Source organism: Mustela nivalis (assembly GCF_964662115.1).
Source record: "Mustela nivalis genome assembly, chromosome: 9".
Classification (NCBI taxonomy): domain Eukaryota; kingdom Metazoa; phylum Chordata; class Mammalia; order Carnivora; family Mustelidae; genus Mustela; species Mustela nivalis.
The window spans coordinates 49,752,580-49,771,102 of NC_139028.1; the positions used below are offsets into that span (position 1 = coordinate 49,752,580).

General features: G+C 41.7%; 1 protein-coding gene across 2 annotated transcripts in view; it reads left to right on the forward strand.

Moving 5' to 3' along the window:
- GRM5 (glutamate metabotropic receptor 5) overlaps window positions 1–18,523 on the forward strand; it is a 558,863-nt gene that overhangs the window by 495,306 nt on the left and 45,034 nt on the right. For both annotated transcript variants that reach the window (XM_082749014.1, XM_082749013.1), the window contains one exon: window positions 6,437–7,376. In XM_082749014.1, the coding sequence (XP_082605140.1) occupies window positions 6,437–7,376 (940 nt within the window). The remainder of the gene's footprint in view (window positions 1–6,436; window positions 7,377–18,523) is intronic.

Consider the following 18,523-nt stretch of genomic DNA (forward strand, 5'->3'; position numbering starts at 1 on the left):
ATAGAATATCAGGTATCCATCCAGGATCTTTGCCTCCTCATTCCTTCTGTTGGGTCCCCCAAAATTGGGTACCCCAATAATGGGTCCGTGATTAAAGGAGTGAGACTGATACAAAGCGAAGGTCAAGCAAAGCTTTATTTTGCGCCAAGCATCAAGAGTCAGACCGACCATCAAACAGATCGGTTGGGGCGGCCCCTCCAGAGAGGACGATCCCTCCCTGCTTTCCAGACTAACTCTTATAGAGCAAAGGCCATGAGGTTGGACCTGGCCACACACAGGTGGCCAATGAGATTATAACACACACAGGAAACTCCACAGTGATGCTAGGCGACCAATTGAATTACAATTTACCCTAGTAGACATTTGAACCAGCCTATCACACCTTGGTTAGGATTGGCTCCAAAAGGCTCCCAAAGGGCAGGGGCCCATACTTCTTGGTAGCTAGGAGACAGTATGTGCCCCCACTGATTGAATACCTCCACCTAGCCTGACCCACCCTTGGACTTGGACTTTGTTACCTGGGACTGGTTGGGGTGGGGGGGAGGCAAGGTCAATTTAAGCTTTACAGCAAAATGGCAGTTCAACCAGGGTGGGACTACTCTGGCTGAATAGGACCTTACACTTCTGCCTAAACAGACACCTGGAAAAGGACGTGGAAATGTAATAGTCTAGGAACTACTAACTACAGGAATATTAATCCTTTAAGACTAATACCTGAAAAATAAACATGAGTACCAGTTATTACTGAGCAGTGATATAATTTTTAGGTGTCCAGGAAATCAGTGGACCATCCATTCTCCTGTTAGAGTTATGGAAAGCATATTGGTGGAATCACAGGATGAATGTGGATAATACAGTTTTTTGGCAGTTCACTTTCCCTTAAAAAAAATATCTTGTATTTTCAGTATTTATCACTTCGAACTATGAAAGCATAGATTATACTAGAGAACAATAGAAAAAGGATCAAACATGAAAGAGGAGAAAAATGAGAAATGGGTAGCTATTTAAATAGATTTTATCAGAAAATATGTCTTTTTTTCCTACTCTGTTGATCATCTGCATTTCTAGAAAGAACTGCATTGTTGTGTGTCTTCTGTGAAGCTCTAATATGCTTGCTAGGAGGTAACTTCATTCTCGTGATCAAGATTCCTTAATCAAGATATAACATATGTTAAATTGATTAAATTTATACTAAAATGATAAAATATATGTACTCTACTCCTAGTTAACCTCCATATAACCTTCCAGTATGCAGTAATTGACCAGTACACTAAGAGTACTTCCAATAACTTACCATTACACTAAGAAGGAAACAGGGATTAAAAAACAAGCAAATAGTAAGGGAGAAAATGCACAGTAGTAATTCACAGAAGGAAATAAAGAAGGCTTTAGGAAGAGTAGCGGGGCATTCAGATGTTTGTAAACCAATGCACACAGCAGAGGTGGTAGTTAATGGGAATTTAAATTTATATCATAATAAGATTAGCATTATTCTGAGATTTGGAAGAATATGTTCCATGATAGGAATATAACAATGGAAGGAAACCATCTTGTTCAAAAGAAATAGATCTAATAGTAGTAAGGGGGGGAAGAAATAAGAGAAAGATAAACCACCAGAAGAGATATCTGCAAACCTGAAGCTCACAACTTTGTGCCAGCCCTCTGGGTAAGGATTTAAAAAAAAAAAAGAAAGAAAGAAAATCTCCAGTGATATTGTTGCAGGGCCATCCAGCTGACCACTTCCCTTTGGCTTTTGATATTCTTCTTTCCTTCTATCTGGTCTACCTTATGTCTTCCCTGACATATACTTTTCCTCTGCCATTCCGTAATATTGGTGTTTAGCCAGACTTCTAAGCTCTGCTCTCTAACTGTGAAATTCCTCATTAATTGTATTTATGTACATATCTCTTATTTCCACCTATAAACAGATGACTCCCAAAGCTGTAACTTTCACCCTGATATCTCTTCTAAACCTCTGTTTCCACCTACTCAGTACCTCATAGACATTTCATTATACAACATGTCTAAATTGGAACTAGGTATCATCACCACAAAATCTGACACTTTTCTTCCTACAGCCCTTGTCTTAGTTATTTTACTAGCATTGCTATCAACTTGGCTAGAAGCCCTTTCCTGAAACTTCTGTCTACCTCATAATTTCTTTCAGTCCCAGCTTTAAAATGTCTTTCCCAACTCAATGTCATCTTCAGTACAATGACTTAGTTTTTTCCCATCATCCTCTTGTGATAGCCTTCTGATCAGTTTATTCACCTCCAGTCTCCACTTGCCATCCTCACCTCCTGCCTTTCTGATCTATCTTCCCCCACCACTAATCTTGGCCTTGAGATATAGTTCAAAGTCTTTGGTACAGGGGTGCCTGGGTGGCTCAGTGGGTTAAAGCCTCTGCCTTCGGCTCAGGTCATGATCTCAGGGTCCTGGGATGGAGCCCCACATTGGGCTCTCTGCTCAGCAGGGAGCCTGCTTCCTCCTCTCTCCCTCTCTGCCTGCCTCTCTGCCTACTTGTGATCTCTGTCTGCCAAATAAATAAATAAAATCTTTGAAACAAAGACTTAGGTACAGTGTGGATGATCACACCTTGGAATTATCAAAGAAGGCATTCGCAGACTGGATAAGAAGTCAGTTTGATACTCTAAGGTTGGGCTGCCAACCAAGGACCAAGGATCAGTTGTATAGTCATTAAGCTTACTTATTCAAAATAAGATTCCTTTGTCCTGATTCAAAATGCACTGATTCAAAATCTCCTGAGTTAGACCCTTGAATTGAATTTTTGTAGACGCTGCAAGTGATTGTGAAGCACATCCGTTTTTGGAAACTCTAAGAACTTATCCAATTATAAGATTCAGTGATTATAACACTCTAATCAGAATCCAATTTGCTATTCCAAGAGAATAGTTACAAAAGTATTTTGTGCAATGGCAGCATCATTAAACTAAACATAAAGCCTTCTGAGTGGTTCACATTAAAGAAAAAACACACATTTGAATGTATAAATTCTGGCAAATTTGTGACAATAATCACATCACATTAGAGGCATGCCTCATGCACATTTCTTCCAACAAATATATCTAATGGCATTTTCTTTAGATTCACACATGATGTTAATGGGTTACATGGGAAGAGTTCAAGAATTTGATGTAAAAAGAGTGGTGAGTGCTGTCATATGCAAAACATTTAGGATTAGGGTGCTAATTACATCTAAATAGAAACAATTAAGATTTAGCAGAACAGCAGAGAGAAAGGAGTAAAATGAGAGCCTTTAAAGTAAACATTTATACATTTTTTTTCAGTTGATTCTTTTTAGCTAATGAAAGAACTCCCACTTCACGCACCACATAACCTGCTTCCTATGCCAGTAAGTTACTGTGGGTATTAACAGCTCATGACCTATGAGGGGAAACAGGCCCCATTAGAATTAACTACAGTAGATAATAGATTTCGTTGTCACATCACTGTTCTCAATAAACAGTTATAGAAGAATAAAGATAGGAATAATTGACTAATCCCTATTTTACTACTATAAAATAGTCTCTACCAACAACAAATCTATAAATATGAAGCAAAACCCTGTGGTATACTAAAATTTCAGAAATTGAATTCCCACATATAAGCCGCGTATGTGAACGCAGATGCCTAAAAATAAGGATACAAAATCTTCATTAGCAAGGAGATATGTGTTTATTCACAACTAATTACATTATATAAAATAACGGTCTCATATTTAGTCTGGGCCATCCACATTTTTTTAAGTTAAAACCACCTTGTTTCAATATTAAATACGCGGAAGTCTCTTGTTTGTTTTGCTTTGTTTCGTTTTAGAGAGAGAGCAAGCAGCGGAAAGAGACAGAGAGAGAGGAAGAGAGAAAATCTTAAGCAGCTCCATGCTTAGCTTGAGCCCTAAGCTGGGTCTGTTCTCATGACACTGAGGTCATGACCTGCTCCAAAATCAAGAATCAGACTCGTGGGGCGCCTGGGTGGCTCAGTGGGTTAAAGCCTCTGCCTTCGGATCAGGTCATGATCCCAGAGTCCTGGGATCAAGCCCCACATCAGACTCTCTGCTTGGCAGGGAGCCTGCTTCCACCTCTCTCTCTGCCTACCTCTGCCTACTTGTGATCTCTCTCTCTCTCTGTGTCAAATAAATAAATAAAATATTTAAAAAAAAAAAAAGGAATCAGACTTGTAACTGACTGAGCCACCCAGGTGTCTCTAAATACACAGGTTTTTAAAATAAGACTGCTTTTCCCATAGAAACAATTCTGTAAAGGCTAACTCACAAGTCCCATTAAACCCATAATGAATTTAACAGCAATACTAATGGTACTGTTTCAAGCCTGAGATCTTGAAGAAAGAGACTGACAAAGCAGAATTAAGAATATTTCTTTGCCTTTTTACAAGAGCTGCCCTTAGACATATTTTGAAAGATCCACATGTTTCTTTGCTATTATTACTTATTGTTGTCTCCCTTACCTCCAAGTAACTTTTGATATTCAAAGCCTCTTACTGCAACACCCTTGACTGTGAGATATGTGAATTTAATAGGAAATCTTACACTTGTAACAATTAGGATGAGGGTTGGATGCATATATGGGGGGGTGGAGAAGTAGCTTAAACAAGACAAATGTGATGTCTGTAGTCTAGAGCTAGTGAGTGATTCCATGGTTAATGGGGATTCTCTTTCAAAACTTAGGACACATTTTCTGTTCTTAAAGTTACTTTATATTCCAAGATAACTGCTGGAGCTCTAACCACCATCTTTATATTCCAGGAAGGGGAAGGAGAAAGCCGAGGAGGGCCAAAAGGGTATTCTCCAAGATTAGTCATTTTTCTATAAGGAGTTCCCTGCTTATATCATTCTGGCTAAAACCTAGTCACATAGCAATCTCACTGAAAACGTTGCTGAAAATGTAGTGTGGCTGCACTCTTTACCAGCCCCAAATGAAATTAGCGATCTGCTGCTGAGACTAAAGGGGAGAGTGGATATTTGCAGGCAATTAGTTATCTCTGCCATGTTCCTCAAATGTCCAGTGCTCCAGATTGTTTAACTCCTTTCCTGCTCACTCAATACGGTTTCTTTATTTCCATGTTTCTGTTAAATGTAACAAATGTTACTTTACACACACACACACACACATCCACAGAGAAAGAGAGAGAGAGAGAAATGACTCTTCTAAGAGCAGTGGTTCTTAACTTTAGCTGTACCTTTAGAATCACTTGGAGTGTCTGTTAAAAATCCTGATGTCCAAACCAGTTAAATCAGAAACTCCGACAGCGAGACCCAGGCCACAGTATTTTTTAAAAATTCCTCTGGGTGATTCCAGTGTGCAGCCACGTTTGAGAATCACGATCATAAAGAAATGTGAAAACAAGGTGCATACCCCAAATGATGCCAAGTTCTGTCATTTTTTTTTTCCCCTGATGTGTAATGAAGTGATACAAAAACATGCAAGCCACGGGTCAAGAATAGTTTTTGGAGTGTGGAGTGTGGGTACTTCCCACAGAGACCAGTTGTTTGCCTCTGCTGCCCCCCCCTTTTTATTAAGTATCTTCTCTTTTATAACAATGGAACCATGTGGTTCTCTGAAAATCCTAACCTTTCTGTACAGTGGATTCAAGGACAGCATAGATGGATCCACTGCTGGTCATCCTTGATGTCTTGAACTCTCAAGGAGCCCACATCTATTTAAACTCTCTCTATTGCTTCAAATAATTTTCAAATCTTTCCACACTTTTATCTCATCCCAGATCAACACAGCATCCAAAGGAATGTTTAACACTGGTGTGACCATGCCCTTCCTTTCCTGTATATATAGATCCCTCCAATGATTTCTATTGGTCTAGGCCTCTCTGCTTTGCAAGAGCCTTTCCTTCCTACCTCCCAGCCTTATCTCAGCCACTCACTGCACCTGTACGGTGGCCTCCTTTCATACCTCCAGTGGCCCCTAGCTTTCCTTACAATTAATCCCCATATGCTATACCTACTGAATCCCCAGTCATCAAAACAACACTTCCATTTGCTCAATCCTGTTGAAGGAGGCTTTGATTGCTCCCACAGACTGCATTAGGAACCATGCTGTCCTTCTTAATGGCCCTTATCACAGTTGTAAGTAATTATTTAGAAGCACTCCCTCCCCAATTATTTCTTAGGAGAGCAGGGCGCATGTTCTTCACTATTTTGTTTTCAGAACTTAGAACAGCTCCTCTCACAGGATGTGTGATACTATAAAGATACATATTTTATGAATGAATATATGAAGAACTGAGTAACATGGGATATTGAGATTGGAAAGGTAGATTGGAGTCAAAGGGTCCTGAAAAGGGTCATAAGCAGCTGCTGTAACTTAGGCAGTTTACTTAGGTGACCCGAGTAAATGTTTCCTTTTTTTTTTTTTTTTTCTCCAATGTGTCTGTGTCTCTGCAGGCTGTGACTTGATCCCAGTACAGTATCTCCGCTGGGGTGATCCTGAGCCCATTGCAGCTGTGGTGTTTGCCTGCCTTGGCCTGCTGGCCACCCTATTTGTCACTGCAGTCTTCATCATTTACCGTGATACGCCAGTAGTCAAGTCCTCCAGCAGGGAACTCTGCTATATCATCCTTGCCGGCATCTGCCTGGGTTACTTATGTACCTTCTGCCTCATTGCAAAGCCCAAACAGATTTATTGCTACCTTCAGAGAATTGGTATCGGTCTTTCCCCAGCCATGAGCTACTCAGCCCTTGTAACCAAGACCAATCGTATTGCAAGGATCCTGGCCGGCAGCAAGAAGAAGATCTGTACCAAAAAGCCCAGATTCATGAGTGCCTGTGCCCAGCTGGTGATTGCTTTCATTCTCATATGCATTCAGTTGGGCATCATTGTTGCCCTCTTTATAATGGAGCCTCCTGATATAATGCACGACTACCCAAGCATTCGAGAAGTGTACCTGATCTGTAATACCACCAACCTAGGGGTTGTCACTCCTCTTGGATACAATGGCTTGCTGATTTTGAGCTGTACCTTCTATGCTTTCAAGACGAGAAACGTTCCAGCTAACTTCAACGAGGCCAAGTATATTGCCTTCACTATGTACACCACCTGCATTATATGGCTGGCCTTTGTGCCAATCTACTTTGGCAGCAACTACAAAATCATCACCATGTGTTTCTCCGTCAGTCTCAGTGCCACAGTGGCGCTGGGCTGCATGTTTGTGCCGAAGGTGTACATCATCCTGGCCAAACCAGAGAGGAATGTGCGCAGCGCCTTCACCACCTCTACTGTGGTGCGCATGCATGTGGGGGACGGCAAGTCATCCTCGGCAGCCAGCAGATCCAGCAGCCTGGTCAACCTATGGAAGAGGAGGGGCTCCTCTGGGGAAACCTTAAGGTAAAATGGGGTGGTGGGGAGTTATGGGGTACTGGCCTCTATAGTTGAAGGAATGGCATTTGCTTCCTGGTCTTTTATAGGAAATAGCCGAATGAATCAAACTCTGGGAGGAGGGGTGGGGTGGGGAAAGGGGGCCTTGGGCATTCTCATTGAATGGTTTTTATGGGATTAGTTGGGTGTGGCCCCAGCTACTTATGCCAAAGCCAGAAACAGAGAAGTTGGGATGGAGAGAAAAAGCACAGCTTCAGCAGAAAGGAGATGAGGTCCAAAAGGGCAGGGAGAACACAGCTAAGACATTAAGCCAAGGCAAGGCAAGTGATTAAGCCAAGTCCTGAGGGGACAGAAATACATCATGGACCAAATTCTAATTTACCAGAACAGAGTAGAGAAGGTTATTGTTAACACAGAAGGTTATGCTGAGCACAGAGTACCACGAGCCTTATACATCTGGCTGCACTGTGTGCCTGAACTTTTCCAAACCCAGAAGAACCCTCGACTGTCCATCCCATAGAGACGTGTGAATGTAGACTCTGTGTTTTAGTTCTTAATGGGCAACTTGAACTCTTTGGGAAATGTCTAAGTTTCCAAAAGTGACTTTGCATATAATCTTCCACAACCACCAGCCAGTTTCCCATCTTCTCTGTTGCCCAGAGTCCCCTTCCCACCCTTCAAGCTCAGTATCCCAGGTAGTACTTGTAGGTAATTTCCATCTGAAAAGAATCCGGAGCCAACAGCCAGTGATTCCCCCACCACAAGGGACCTCCTAACGTGATAAACACCTCCAAGGCACTTCGGAAGGCAACAAAATCGTGCGGGTGGGCGTGCGTATTCTCTCTCTTTCTCTCTCTCTCTCTCTTTTTTTTTTTTTTTTTTTGAGCCAATTGAGATCTGTATCTTCAATAAACATCTAGAGAATGCTGATAGCATAGATTGCTATATTGCATGCTATTTCAGAGAACTATGATTCCTTAAAATCTGTTTAAATATGATAAATTCTAAGAACTTAAAGTGTAACCAATCACCCAATAGAGCTGCTCAGACTTATGCCAGTGGTAAGCCTGGCTAGTAAACACTTTCTCCTTCCCTGCTTCTCTGGGGAAGAGAAGACTGTGGCCTCTGTGAGGGGCCAATGTGAAATTAGTGCAACTAATAACTTCCCAACATGGGGGAAATGAGATCATCTTATCAGTGGCTTGGGAACAAATTTAGAGGTACTAAAAAGGCTACATGGATTATTACTGGGAATAAGAAGTGCATACTGAAAGAGCTAGTGAAGATATCATCTGCTTACTCTACAGAGATTTTACAATTTTCCTAAAGTCTGGATACATAATTGGAAGATAAACATCTTTTGAATGGAAGATAAATAGCTAAATATTATTGCTTGAACAATTTTCTTATACCACAATTTAGCCTGCATGGAAAGTCCCACATTTCTATCAGCCCTTATTCTTCAAAGCCTGAATAACAGTGATGGTAAAGGTACTGTGCTTCTGAGGATTGAGAAACACTCACAAGATACTTAATCACATATTTCATTCATTTGGATTATTAACTTGTATCCTTGCCTCTTTTAATTTTTTTTTTCTAATCCCTGTATGCCTCTCATCTCTTTCCATGTACACCAAGAAAGGTATTTAACTAAATTGTAAATCTTGGGGCAAACAACTATGTCTTGAGTTTCTTTAATAAATCGTGGCAATGTCATGGTCTGGCCACAGAAGACCTTTCATCTCTCTAAACTGCCAGAATATTTTCCATCTGCTTTCCTGACTCCTCTCTAGAATATTCTTTTTCCAAAACTTCTGTAAGATCAGCCTTTTATTTTGTCTAAGTAGATCTATTTTTCAGACTTTTCATTTACCCAACTCTCTCCCAATAAAACCTTTCCTGATAGGTAAAACGGGCTCCTAGAAGGACAGACTTGCGAGCCTCGCTTAAGCACCCCGAAAACTTGCTTCGGGCAGGTTCCTTAGACAGTGTGAAGCAATGGGGAGGAACACTGGCTTTGTGGCCAGCTTCTCCTGAGTCTGAACCCTGGCACTGCCATTCCTTCTCTCTGAGCCTGAGTTTCTTTATTTGCCAAATTGAGATCATATCACCTACCTCAGAAGATTGTAAGGAGTGAAAGAAATAATTATGTGTAAAGGCCAGGTACACAGTAGCGGCTTTCCTGAAGAAGATATCAGAGTACAGAGCCAGGGAGCTCTGGGATTGATACTGGCAGCATCACTTACCAGCTGTGGAACTGTAGGCAAATCACTTAACCTCTCTATGCCTTGGTTTCCTCCTCCGATGAATGGAGGAGATAATGAACCACAGCCTTCAGACAGGGTTGTAAGACTACATGAGTAAATACATGTAAAGTATATGCCATATAGTAAGCACTTTGTAAATCTGTATTTGCTATTTCTAACGGTGTTAACAATTGTCAATCTTCTTCCACCCCTGAAAGTGTCTGTATCAGGAATGCAACCAGGATGACCCTAATAACAGAGAGAGCACCGTAAAAGGCAGTAGAGGTCTATAGACACATTGATTACACAGACTGAGCTTTCCAAAGCATCTCCATTTCGACATGGTCTGGTTCGTTGTCAGATTGTACAGCACACCCTTTGGCCTAATTTAAGCAAGGTGAGCTCCTTCAGAGTGGGAGCCTTGTCTCCCTTGTCATCACTGTGCCTCCAGTGCCTGCAAGTGTCAACAAGGGCCCTTGATGCATAGAAGACTCTTAATAATCTTTGGTATATTTACTGAGCAAATAAATTTGGGAAGGTAGGAATGTGGTGGGTATTTCTTGCTTGTGTTTACGTATGCATACTACTATCCCCTAGTGGTTTTATTGCCTTTCATAACATGAAGCCTACTGTGATCTCTATTACAAATATCCCCTGTACCCCCATGGCCCTCAGTTTCTGCTCAAGAATCAAGTCATCACTCCCATCCATTGACCTCATGTTTTGCTCTAATTCTAACCTACCTCTAGTAACATTTGGTTACTCTTTTCAACTATTTCATCTCTACTTCAATAAATAAGGGGCAACATAAATAACAAAATTTACTAATAGTATCAGTAGAAAATAGAAATTCTTGAGATTTTTGGCAATATTTTAACCTTTTTCACTATGGGCCATGCAGTCCTTGATTTTGCAGTTTGGGTATTAGAATATTGAAGATGGTGAAGAGGGACCTTTGGCATTTGTTGAGTTTCCTATATGTAGTTGTGGCAAATGCTGGTCTATGTGATTATGGCTGAGACAGCGACTTATTTTTTGTCATTAACTGGCACATTCAGGCTGGACCCTGCTTTTGATGTGGAGAAGAAAGCCCAGAAAAAGCTCTAAGACCCTTGCATCACATACATCCCCTACCAGCATCCTCTTCTAGCTATAACTCTACAAAATAATTTAGATCCAAACTAAAATGATTTTCCTCTAGGTTTCCCATGAGCTCTCACACTGAGTATTTCTTCTCTGTGATCCAACATCAAGACATTCAGAATGTTACTGTGATATTTATCACATTGTAAGATATAACTGGTTACATATGGATTTATCTTTTTACTTTATAAAAGCCAGTGTGTATCACATTATCTATCTCCAGGACTTAATGGGACTAGTGGGCAAGAAGTAAACTTGGATGCTTCTAATATTTTCATGTTTTATTCTGAATTACCTTCATTAGTTGAGTTTCTCAGGCTTGAATTCTGTAATATGCCAATGAGCCCATTTATTGGGATCTACAGGGGCCTTAAATAGTTAGCTTAAATATCTGACTCTGGGTCTTTGGAGAGAGGAAGCTACTATACTACTCCCAGCTTGGTTCTATTTTTTTCCATCTATTTATTTTCCTATAAACCCAGACTTGTCTGGGCCATTTTTGAAAAGTTCTATACATCTCATGGCAGACAGCTAGGGCTCCATTTTAAAGATTATACTAATTGCACACCTTAGAATGAAAGTAATACCTCCCAAGGTTGTAGTGACTATGTTTCCAAAAGTTAGGACACATTCTTGGAGCAGCGGATGTGGAGAGAGTAGATGAAAATATAGCAAACTAGTGTATATTTCTGGCTTTGGAGCCACACCTGGATTCAAACCTAGTTGTGTGAATTTGAATAAGGTGCACCAGTCTGCTTCCTCAGCTGTAAAATGGGAGACAATGATCCCTATTGTTAGAGTAGATGAAGTGATGTATGTCAAATGCTTAGTATTCGTGTATAGATAGCACTCAATCAATGGTAGATAAATGTTTAGAAATGTGCTCAGATGCAAGTAAGAGAAAGCCTGATTTTCAGAGACTTATACGATTTGTACGGGTTTTACTTCCCCCGTGTTACCATAAACATGTGGACAGACATGGTCTTCCTCTTCTCAGTGGTGCCAGAGTCAACATGTCCGCTCTTCTCTGCACCTTTTTTTTTTTTTTTTTAAGATTTTATTTATTTATTTCAGAGAGAGAGAGAATGAGGGAAAGAGAGAGAGTGTACAAGCCAGGGGGAAAGGCAGAGGGAGAGAGAAAAGCTGAGCAGGGAGTCTGACATGGGGCTCAATCCCAGGACCCTGGAATCATGACCTGAGCCACCCAGGCATCCTCTCCAGGCCTTTTTACTTATGGTTGCACAATGGTTCTATGAGTTACATCCTTTCATTAGGGAAAACAATGGTCCTCTCAGGGTCCCTTTCTGTCTCATTGGCCAAAATGGTCTCCTGCTGTCTCCTAGGTGCAAGAGAGTAGGAAAAAAGTGTGTATTTATCTTTCACATCTTCTATAATGTAAACTGAGGGGGGAGACAGGGATGTGAAGTGCTTGTTGGATAAGCCCATGAATAGCATTTACCATGGAAAGTGATAGTACCTTGTAGTGGCAGGGGTGGTGGTAATGGTAGGAAAATCACCTAGTGGTAATTATTGAAAATGTTGAAAGAAGGAGCAATAATCTTTCCCATTTTTCAAACAGGGAACTTGGGTATCGTGGTTAGAACCCTCGCCCACAGTCCGTGACCAGTTAGTTATACTCAGCTTCCAACTCAGACCTTAGCTCGTTGGCCTTAGAGCTAAACCTTCCCCAGAATGTATTCTTTGGAGAGCTACTCTCATAAATTGTTCCATGGGGGAAAAAAAGGAAAAGGTATTTGGTCAAACAAATTTGAAAGCATGCTAACTATTCCTTTAGAATAGTGTGACTGTGTTTAGGGATAAACACTGAGAAGTTTTGCAATGTAGAAACCAATCATTCATTCATTCATTCATTCTTTTCAATAGTTCCCCAAGCTTGATGAACATAGGACTATTACTGCCAGGTAACTCTCTTAACTTTCTGGAGCACTGATACTACAAAGGGAACTTACGAAGGAAAATATCACAGCCAAAGAGAAGACCTGTTTCTGGGAAACTGAAGAGTTGTTCCTGGCTTCAGTGAGAAGGGGGACAGAAAGAGCCCATTTCCACCTCCGGTCATGGAGAGAGAATCACTTGTGTCCTCGTAAGCACCTAAGGGAAAAACAGAGCCAAGACCAAGAGATCTAGCAGCTTTCTGGGAAGTGAAATAGGCTCACCCTAGAGCCCCAGAAAGAAAAGTGCTCAGAGTCAGTCATTCAATTCACTGAAATAGCAAAGGGAGATTTTTATTTAAACGGGAGTGAGTCACTATAGATTTTTTTTATATAGAAACGTACTATTTATGCCATCAATGTATAGCAGTCCCTGTGATTAACATTTTGGTTCTAGACACTAATTCTCCAGCACGACATGGCACAGCATCAAATCATTGTCAAGCAGATGATGCCATGCTTCCGTGTAAGGCCTTCACTTCAGCTGCAAATTGACAAGTGAACACAAAACCACTTCTGACCTAAATAAAGCACTGAACGTGTTGAGTCTAAAGTTCTGGTTCTACAAGATTCAGAATTTCCAGCATCGTGGGGCTGAGGATTTCAGATGCAATGGGCATTTCATGGCTAAATGAATGACAGAGGCTGTAGCTCTAGATCATACATGTTCTCTCAGAAGGTAAAAGCCTTGCTGGGGATTCTCCGCAGGCAGCAGAAACACCAGCACTGCCCACCTTAATTTTAGAAACTATGATTTGCCGCTTTTATTTTAATTAACTAATGAACTTTGCTTTCATTGACTTGGTCATGAGAGCCTAGTCAGACTATCTGCTAAAGCAACAGCTAACCCTTTCACGTCCTTTGCCCAAATTATAATTTGCCCGGAAAACTAGTTCTCTATATGTCAGTATGGGTCAGTATACCCCAACCGTGCTCAGAGCTTTGAGGATTTCCATTTGCTTAGATATCATTAAGAAGTTATGATATACGTTCGTGTATCTCTTCCTCTTTAGAATCCCCTGCCTCTTCCTTCTATCTTTCCAGGTGGTTCTTCTCTTCCAGGGTGCAGCTTCCCCACTAAAACCCTGTCAGAAGAGACTGTCTCACAGATTTTCCCTCATCTGACTCTCAGAACATTTAGCACACATGCCTCACAACTTCTTCATTCAAAAATTATAAGAAAAAATGCTTTATGCTACAAGCAAACTTGTTGTTTTTCATCAAGCTTCCACAGAGTACAAGTAGATTCTGGGGATCCAGAGATAAGTAAGAAACACTCTTTGAGGAGTTCTCAGTCTCCTGAAACAGAACGGGACACAGGTTAGGTTTCATAACGTGATGGAGTGCTGTGATAGGAGTCCACAGGGGAACAGAGGAGCCCAGAGGCAGAAGCAGCAAAGTTCTGCATGTGGAGAATTAGAAAACCGCCCAAAGGATCCAATTCAAACAGTAGATACTATTTATATACTTTATGCCTGCTTAGCCATCCTCAGGGCTTCACCAGTGAGGATAGGATAAAGCCAAACTTCCTTCCCCTTCTGTGGCAGGAAAGGCTACAGAACACCTGGGAGTAGGGGCCTTCTCCCAGCCAGCCTGGCATCTGGTCACTCCCTGCTTGACTTTCCATTCGGACACACTCAATTTTCTTGCTTTCAGGCTGCTATCAGTGCAGCTAATGTGTTACAAAATACACCTGCCCCACCACCCTCAACTTGGCCAAATCACACTCAACTTTGATACCGCTTCTATTGGCAAGCCTGTCCTGACTCTCTGAGACCACATTAGGTCCCACTCTTCATGATCCAAGCGAGCCATGTGCTTCTCCCTCTAGCACATTCATCGTCCTGGGTTATAATTCCATATTTAACTGTAAGACCCCCTTACACGCACGCATATACATGCATGATGGTGCGCATACACCACACACACACACACACACTGTCGCATGAACTTAATAATAAGCACAGGGTCCATGTCTTCATTTTTCCTGTGCCACTGGAACCCAGCCCAGTGCCAGGCACTGGTTAGGACTCAAAAATGTTTGTTGAATAAATGGATAGATGCAGGGCGGGGGGGGAGGGGTGTAGATGAATACTGATGTGCGAATGACACTGGCGTTTGACACAAAGGAGGGTGGAAGATTGTGTATAATTATATTCATTGAGCATTTGGTGATAGCCCCTTTGAGCCTCAGAACCCTTATGCGGATTAACTCTTTATATCCTCCAAACAATCCTCTTCTTACAAATAAGGCAACTGGGATATGCAGAGGGTAATTTGCTTGCTCAAATCCATGAAAAGAGTCAGTAGAAGAGGCATGTTTCCCATGAAGACAGGCTGGCTTCCAGGCACATGCAGATAACCATCCAACAATGGTCCCTGTCCCAGCTCTTATTTTGTCGCCTGAGCAGAGGAAAATTGAGACTGAATGGGTGCAGGACATGACTTGCCTCTAGGAGTTTCCCTGAAAACTGCTCCCTCGATCTTTATGGCCCTGTACTTTCTTGCCATGGTCATTCCCTCAGCTGAGCCTGATTTGACTTGTGTTTTATCTCAGAAGCCTCTGAGGTAAAATCTGAACTTGAAAGGGCTGCCTGATAGCTTTCCGATTTAATGGTGATTTTAAACTATCTGTATAGATTTTGTTTGTGTGGAAAAAAGTCTGACTGATTAGTATTTTGATTCTATTTTTTACTCCCAGAGAAAAGACCCTAAAGGTGATTTTGTTTGTTTGTTTTGTTTGTTTGGCATATAGGCCAATCAGTCAGGGTGACATCATGGAACAAGGCTGTTGGTGTCAATCCCGTTATAACTTGATAGAAGTACCGTGGTGCAGGAAGGGAGCCTAGTCAGCAAAGATATGGATTCCATTCCTGGCTCTGCCACTCACCAGCTGGGACTTGAGACCAAGCCCTTAATTCTCAGAACCTCTGGAAGATGAGGATGATCCTCTGTATTCCACTGTGTGCTACGCTCCTAGGATCATGAGCATTACACAGAGTATGTTCCACAGGCAGGCTCATGAGATGTGAGTTTCCTTTCTCCTAATCATGGGGTCATCTCAGTTCCCATCCACCTAATACATAGCTCCGGTGACCTAATATGATGTTCCATGACATCAGTCTTCAGGAAATTTACTGAAACGGAAACACTTGACTTCGGGAACCTGGCCTGAATTACTAGTAAATCATGGCTACATCCTGGGGGCAAATGGTCCTCAAAATTTCCATTATATTCTTAAGTAGAAGGCTACAGAGTCTCTGTGACAGTGCTTTTTTCAAAAGTTAGGCTTTCCAGGGCGCCTGGGTGGCTCAGTGGGTTAAAGCCTCCGCCTTTGGCTCAGGTCATGATCTCAGGGTCCTGGGATCGAGCCCCACATCGGGCTCTCTGCTCAGCGGGGAGCCTGCTTCCTCCTCTCTCTCTGCCTGCCTCTCCGCCTATTTGAGATCTCTGTCTGTCAAACAAATAAATGAAAATCTTAAAAAAAAAAAAAAAAAGTTAGGCTTTCCTCAGAGTTTAAAAGAGATTTGTAAGTGTTAGCCACTCTTCTCATTCCCCTTGTGATTTTGGCAGTGCGTTTATATTTCTTCATGAAAAAACTATTTTGATTTTTAACTTGGCCCAGATGGGTCCATTTTACTTAATGTTTAGAAACTAAGTGATGAATCACTGTGGTCAATTTTATATATCACATGATATGAAGCTCTGGGAAGGCAAGTGCATACTCACTTGCTCACTTCTGTTTAGTCAAAGAAAGAGAGAGAGAGAGAAAGAAAGAGTGATTCACAACATCCCTCCTGTGTACAAGCTTGCTGCCTGGCCTTATTCTTGGGCTCCTTCTCTGCACACTCTGGATGATAGAAGTTGCCAGAAACTGTGACTCTCCTTCTGCTGAATTAAAGTGGCATGGCCAAAATGCAGACTAATAGCACTGTTTTCTGTAATTCAGGTGGCTTTTTTACTTGGAGGGGGAAAAAAAGAGAGAGAGAGATCATGACTCAGTATACAAACAGAGCTGTCACTGACCTTGCTTGTTCTTCTAAAATGAATGGTAACTAAAAACCAAAGTGCGGTAACCCCAATGAAGCTCCCAGAGAAGGTAAAGATCATTCTAGTCAGCATCTGCTAAGCAAGTCCCAGTCATGTGTGAGACACTATACTACGTGGATTACACATGAGTATCTTCTAGAATAAAGCTCCCCAACTGCAGAGTTTCTGATGCAGCAGGTCTGGGGTGGGGCCAGAGAGTTTGCCTTTCTAACCAGCTCCCAGATGATAAGGATTTCATATTGATGAATGTGTGGTGACATGTGGATCACATGTTAAGAACCACAGGCTTACATGTTCTCAGCCAATAACAACCATGTGAATTAGATATTATTTATCTTATATTTTTAAGATTTTAAAAATCTTAAAGAAATTTACATAAAAATCTGTAAATCTGTAGATCACTAGCAGGGCAGAGAGCAGGCTCCCCGCTGAGCAGAGAGCCCAATGCAGGGCTCAATCCCAGGACCCTGGGATCATGACCTGAGCCGAAGGCAGAGGCTTTAGGTGCCCCTATTTATTTTATTTTTTAAAAGATTTTATTTATTTGAGGAGAGAAGAGAGAAAGCACGTGCAAGTTGGGGGAGGGGCAGAGGGAGAGGGACAAGCAGACTCCCTGTTGAGTGCAGAGCATGACAACCCTGAGATCAGGACCTGAGCCAAAACGAAGAGTTGGACAATGGACTGATTGAGCCACCCAGGTGCCCCGTGAATTAGATATAATTATTATTCTCTGTTTTAAAGGTGAGGAAACTTAAATGCAGAGAGGTTTAATGATTTGTCCAAGCTGGTGCGGCTCATAAGAGATGCAGGTGGGATTCAAACCCAAGTCGAAACACCATGTTTTTCCCCACAATAACATGACTGACAAGCTTTCAAGAGGATATATAAAGTGGGTAATTGTTCCTCCTTCCTGTTTGCCCCATATCAGGACTTTTGCTCTGTGGACTCAAACTCTAGGTCATCACCTGCCCACCTGGCCATAAGGTAATAACACTGCTTTTACCAGAGCTTTGTTATTGGTTGGGTTATGAAGCATACTTCCCACACTCCATTCATAAATTCTACAGCAGTCTTCCACTCTCTGCCTCAGTGACTACAGGGCATACACTTTTACCTCACTAGAGCCAGTGTCCAGTCAGGAGATCATCTGCCATTCCCCTATACTCATCCCCTAACAGTGATGTCAGTGCAACATGGGGGAGCATGGTGAACAAATGGAGGAGTGGGAAAGGCACCATATAATATTGCTATAAAAAGAAAAGCAAAACCAAACCAGCAAAGACACTTTCTTCGGTTTTAGATGGCATGGGCAGAACAAGGGAGAGTAGTGTAATATCAACATGGATGGTCCTCTTTGGTAGGCGGAGTAATGACCCTCAAGCATGGAAACAGTCCTTTCCCTGGAACATCTGAATATGTCACCTTCCATGGCAAAAGGGACTTTGTGGATGTGATTATGTTAAGGATCTTGAGAAGAGATTATCCTGAATTATTCAGGGGGAACCAAGGTAGTCACAAGGGTTGTTATAACAACAAGGGTTGTTATAACAGAAGGCAGGGGTATCAGAGTCAGAGACAGATTTGAAGATGTTAATCTGTAAGCTCTGGAGCTCAACTAAATGATTCTATTCTGACCATTACACTCCCTAAAAGATATCTTGGCACAGGCAGAGAGAGAGGAGATGTTGGTCTTTTCTACATGAAATTCTGGTGAGGTTCCATGACATTCTGTATTGGTGTACTCTGTGTGTCTATGTGTGTGTGT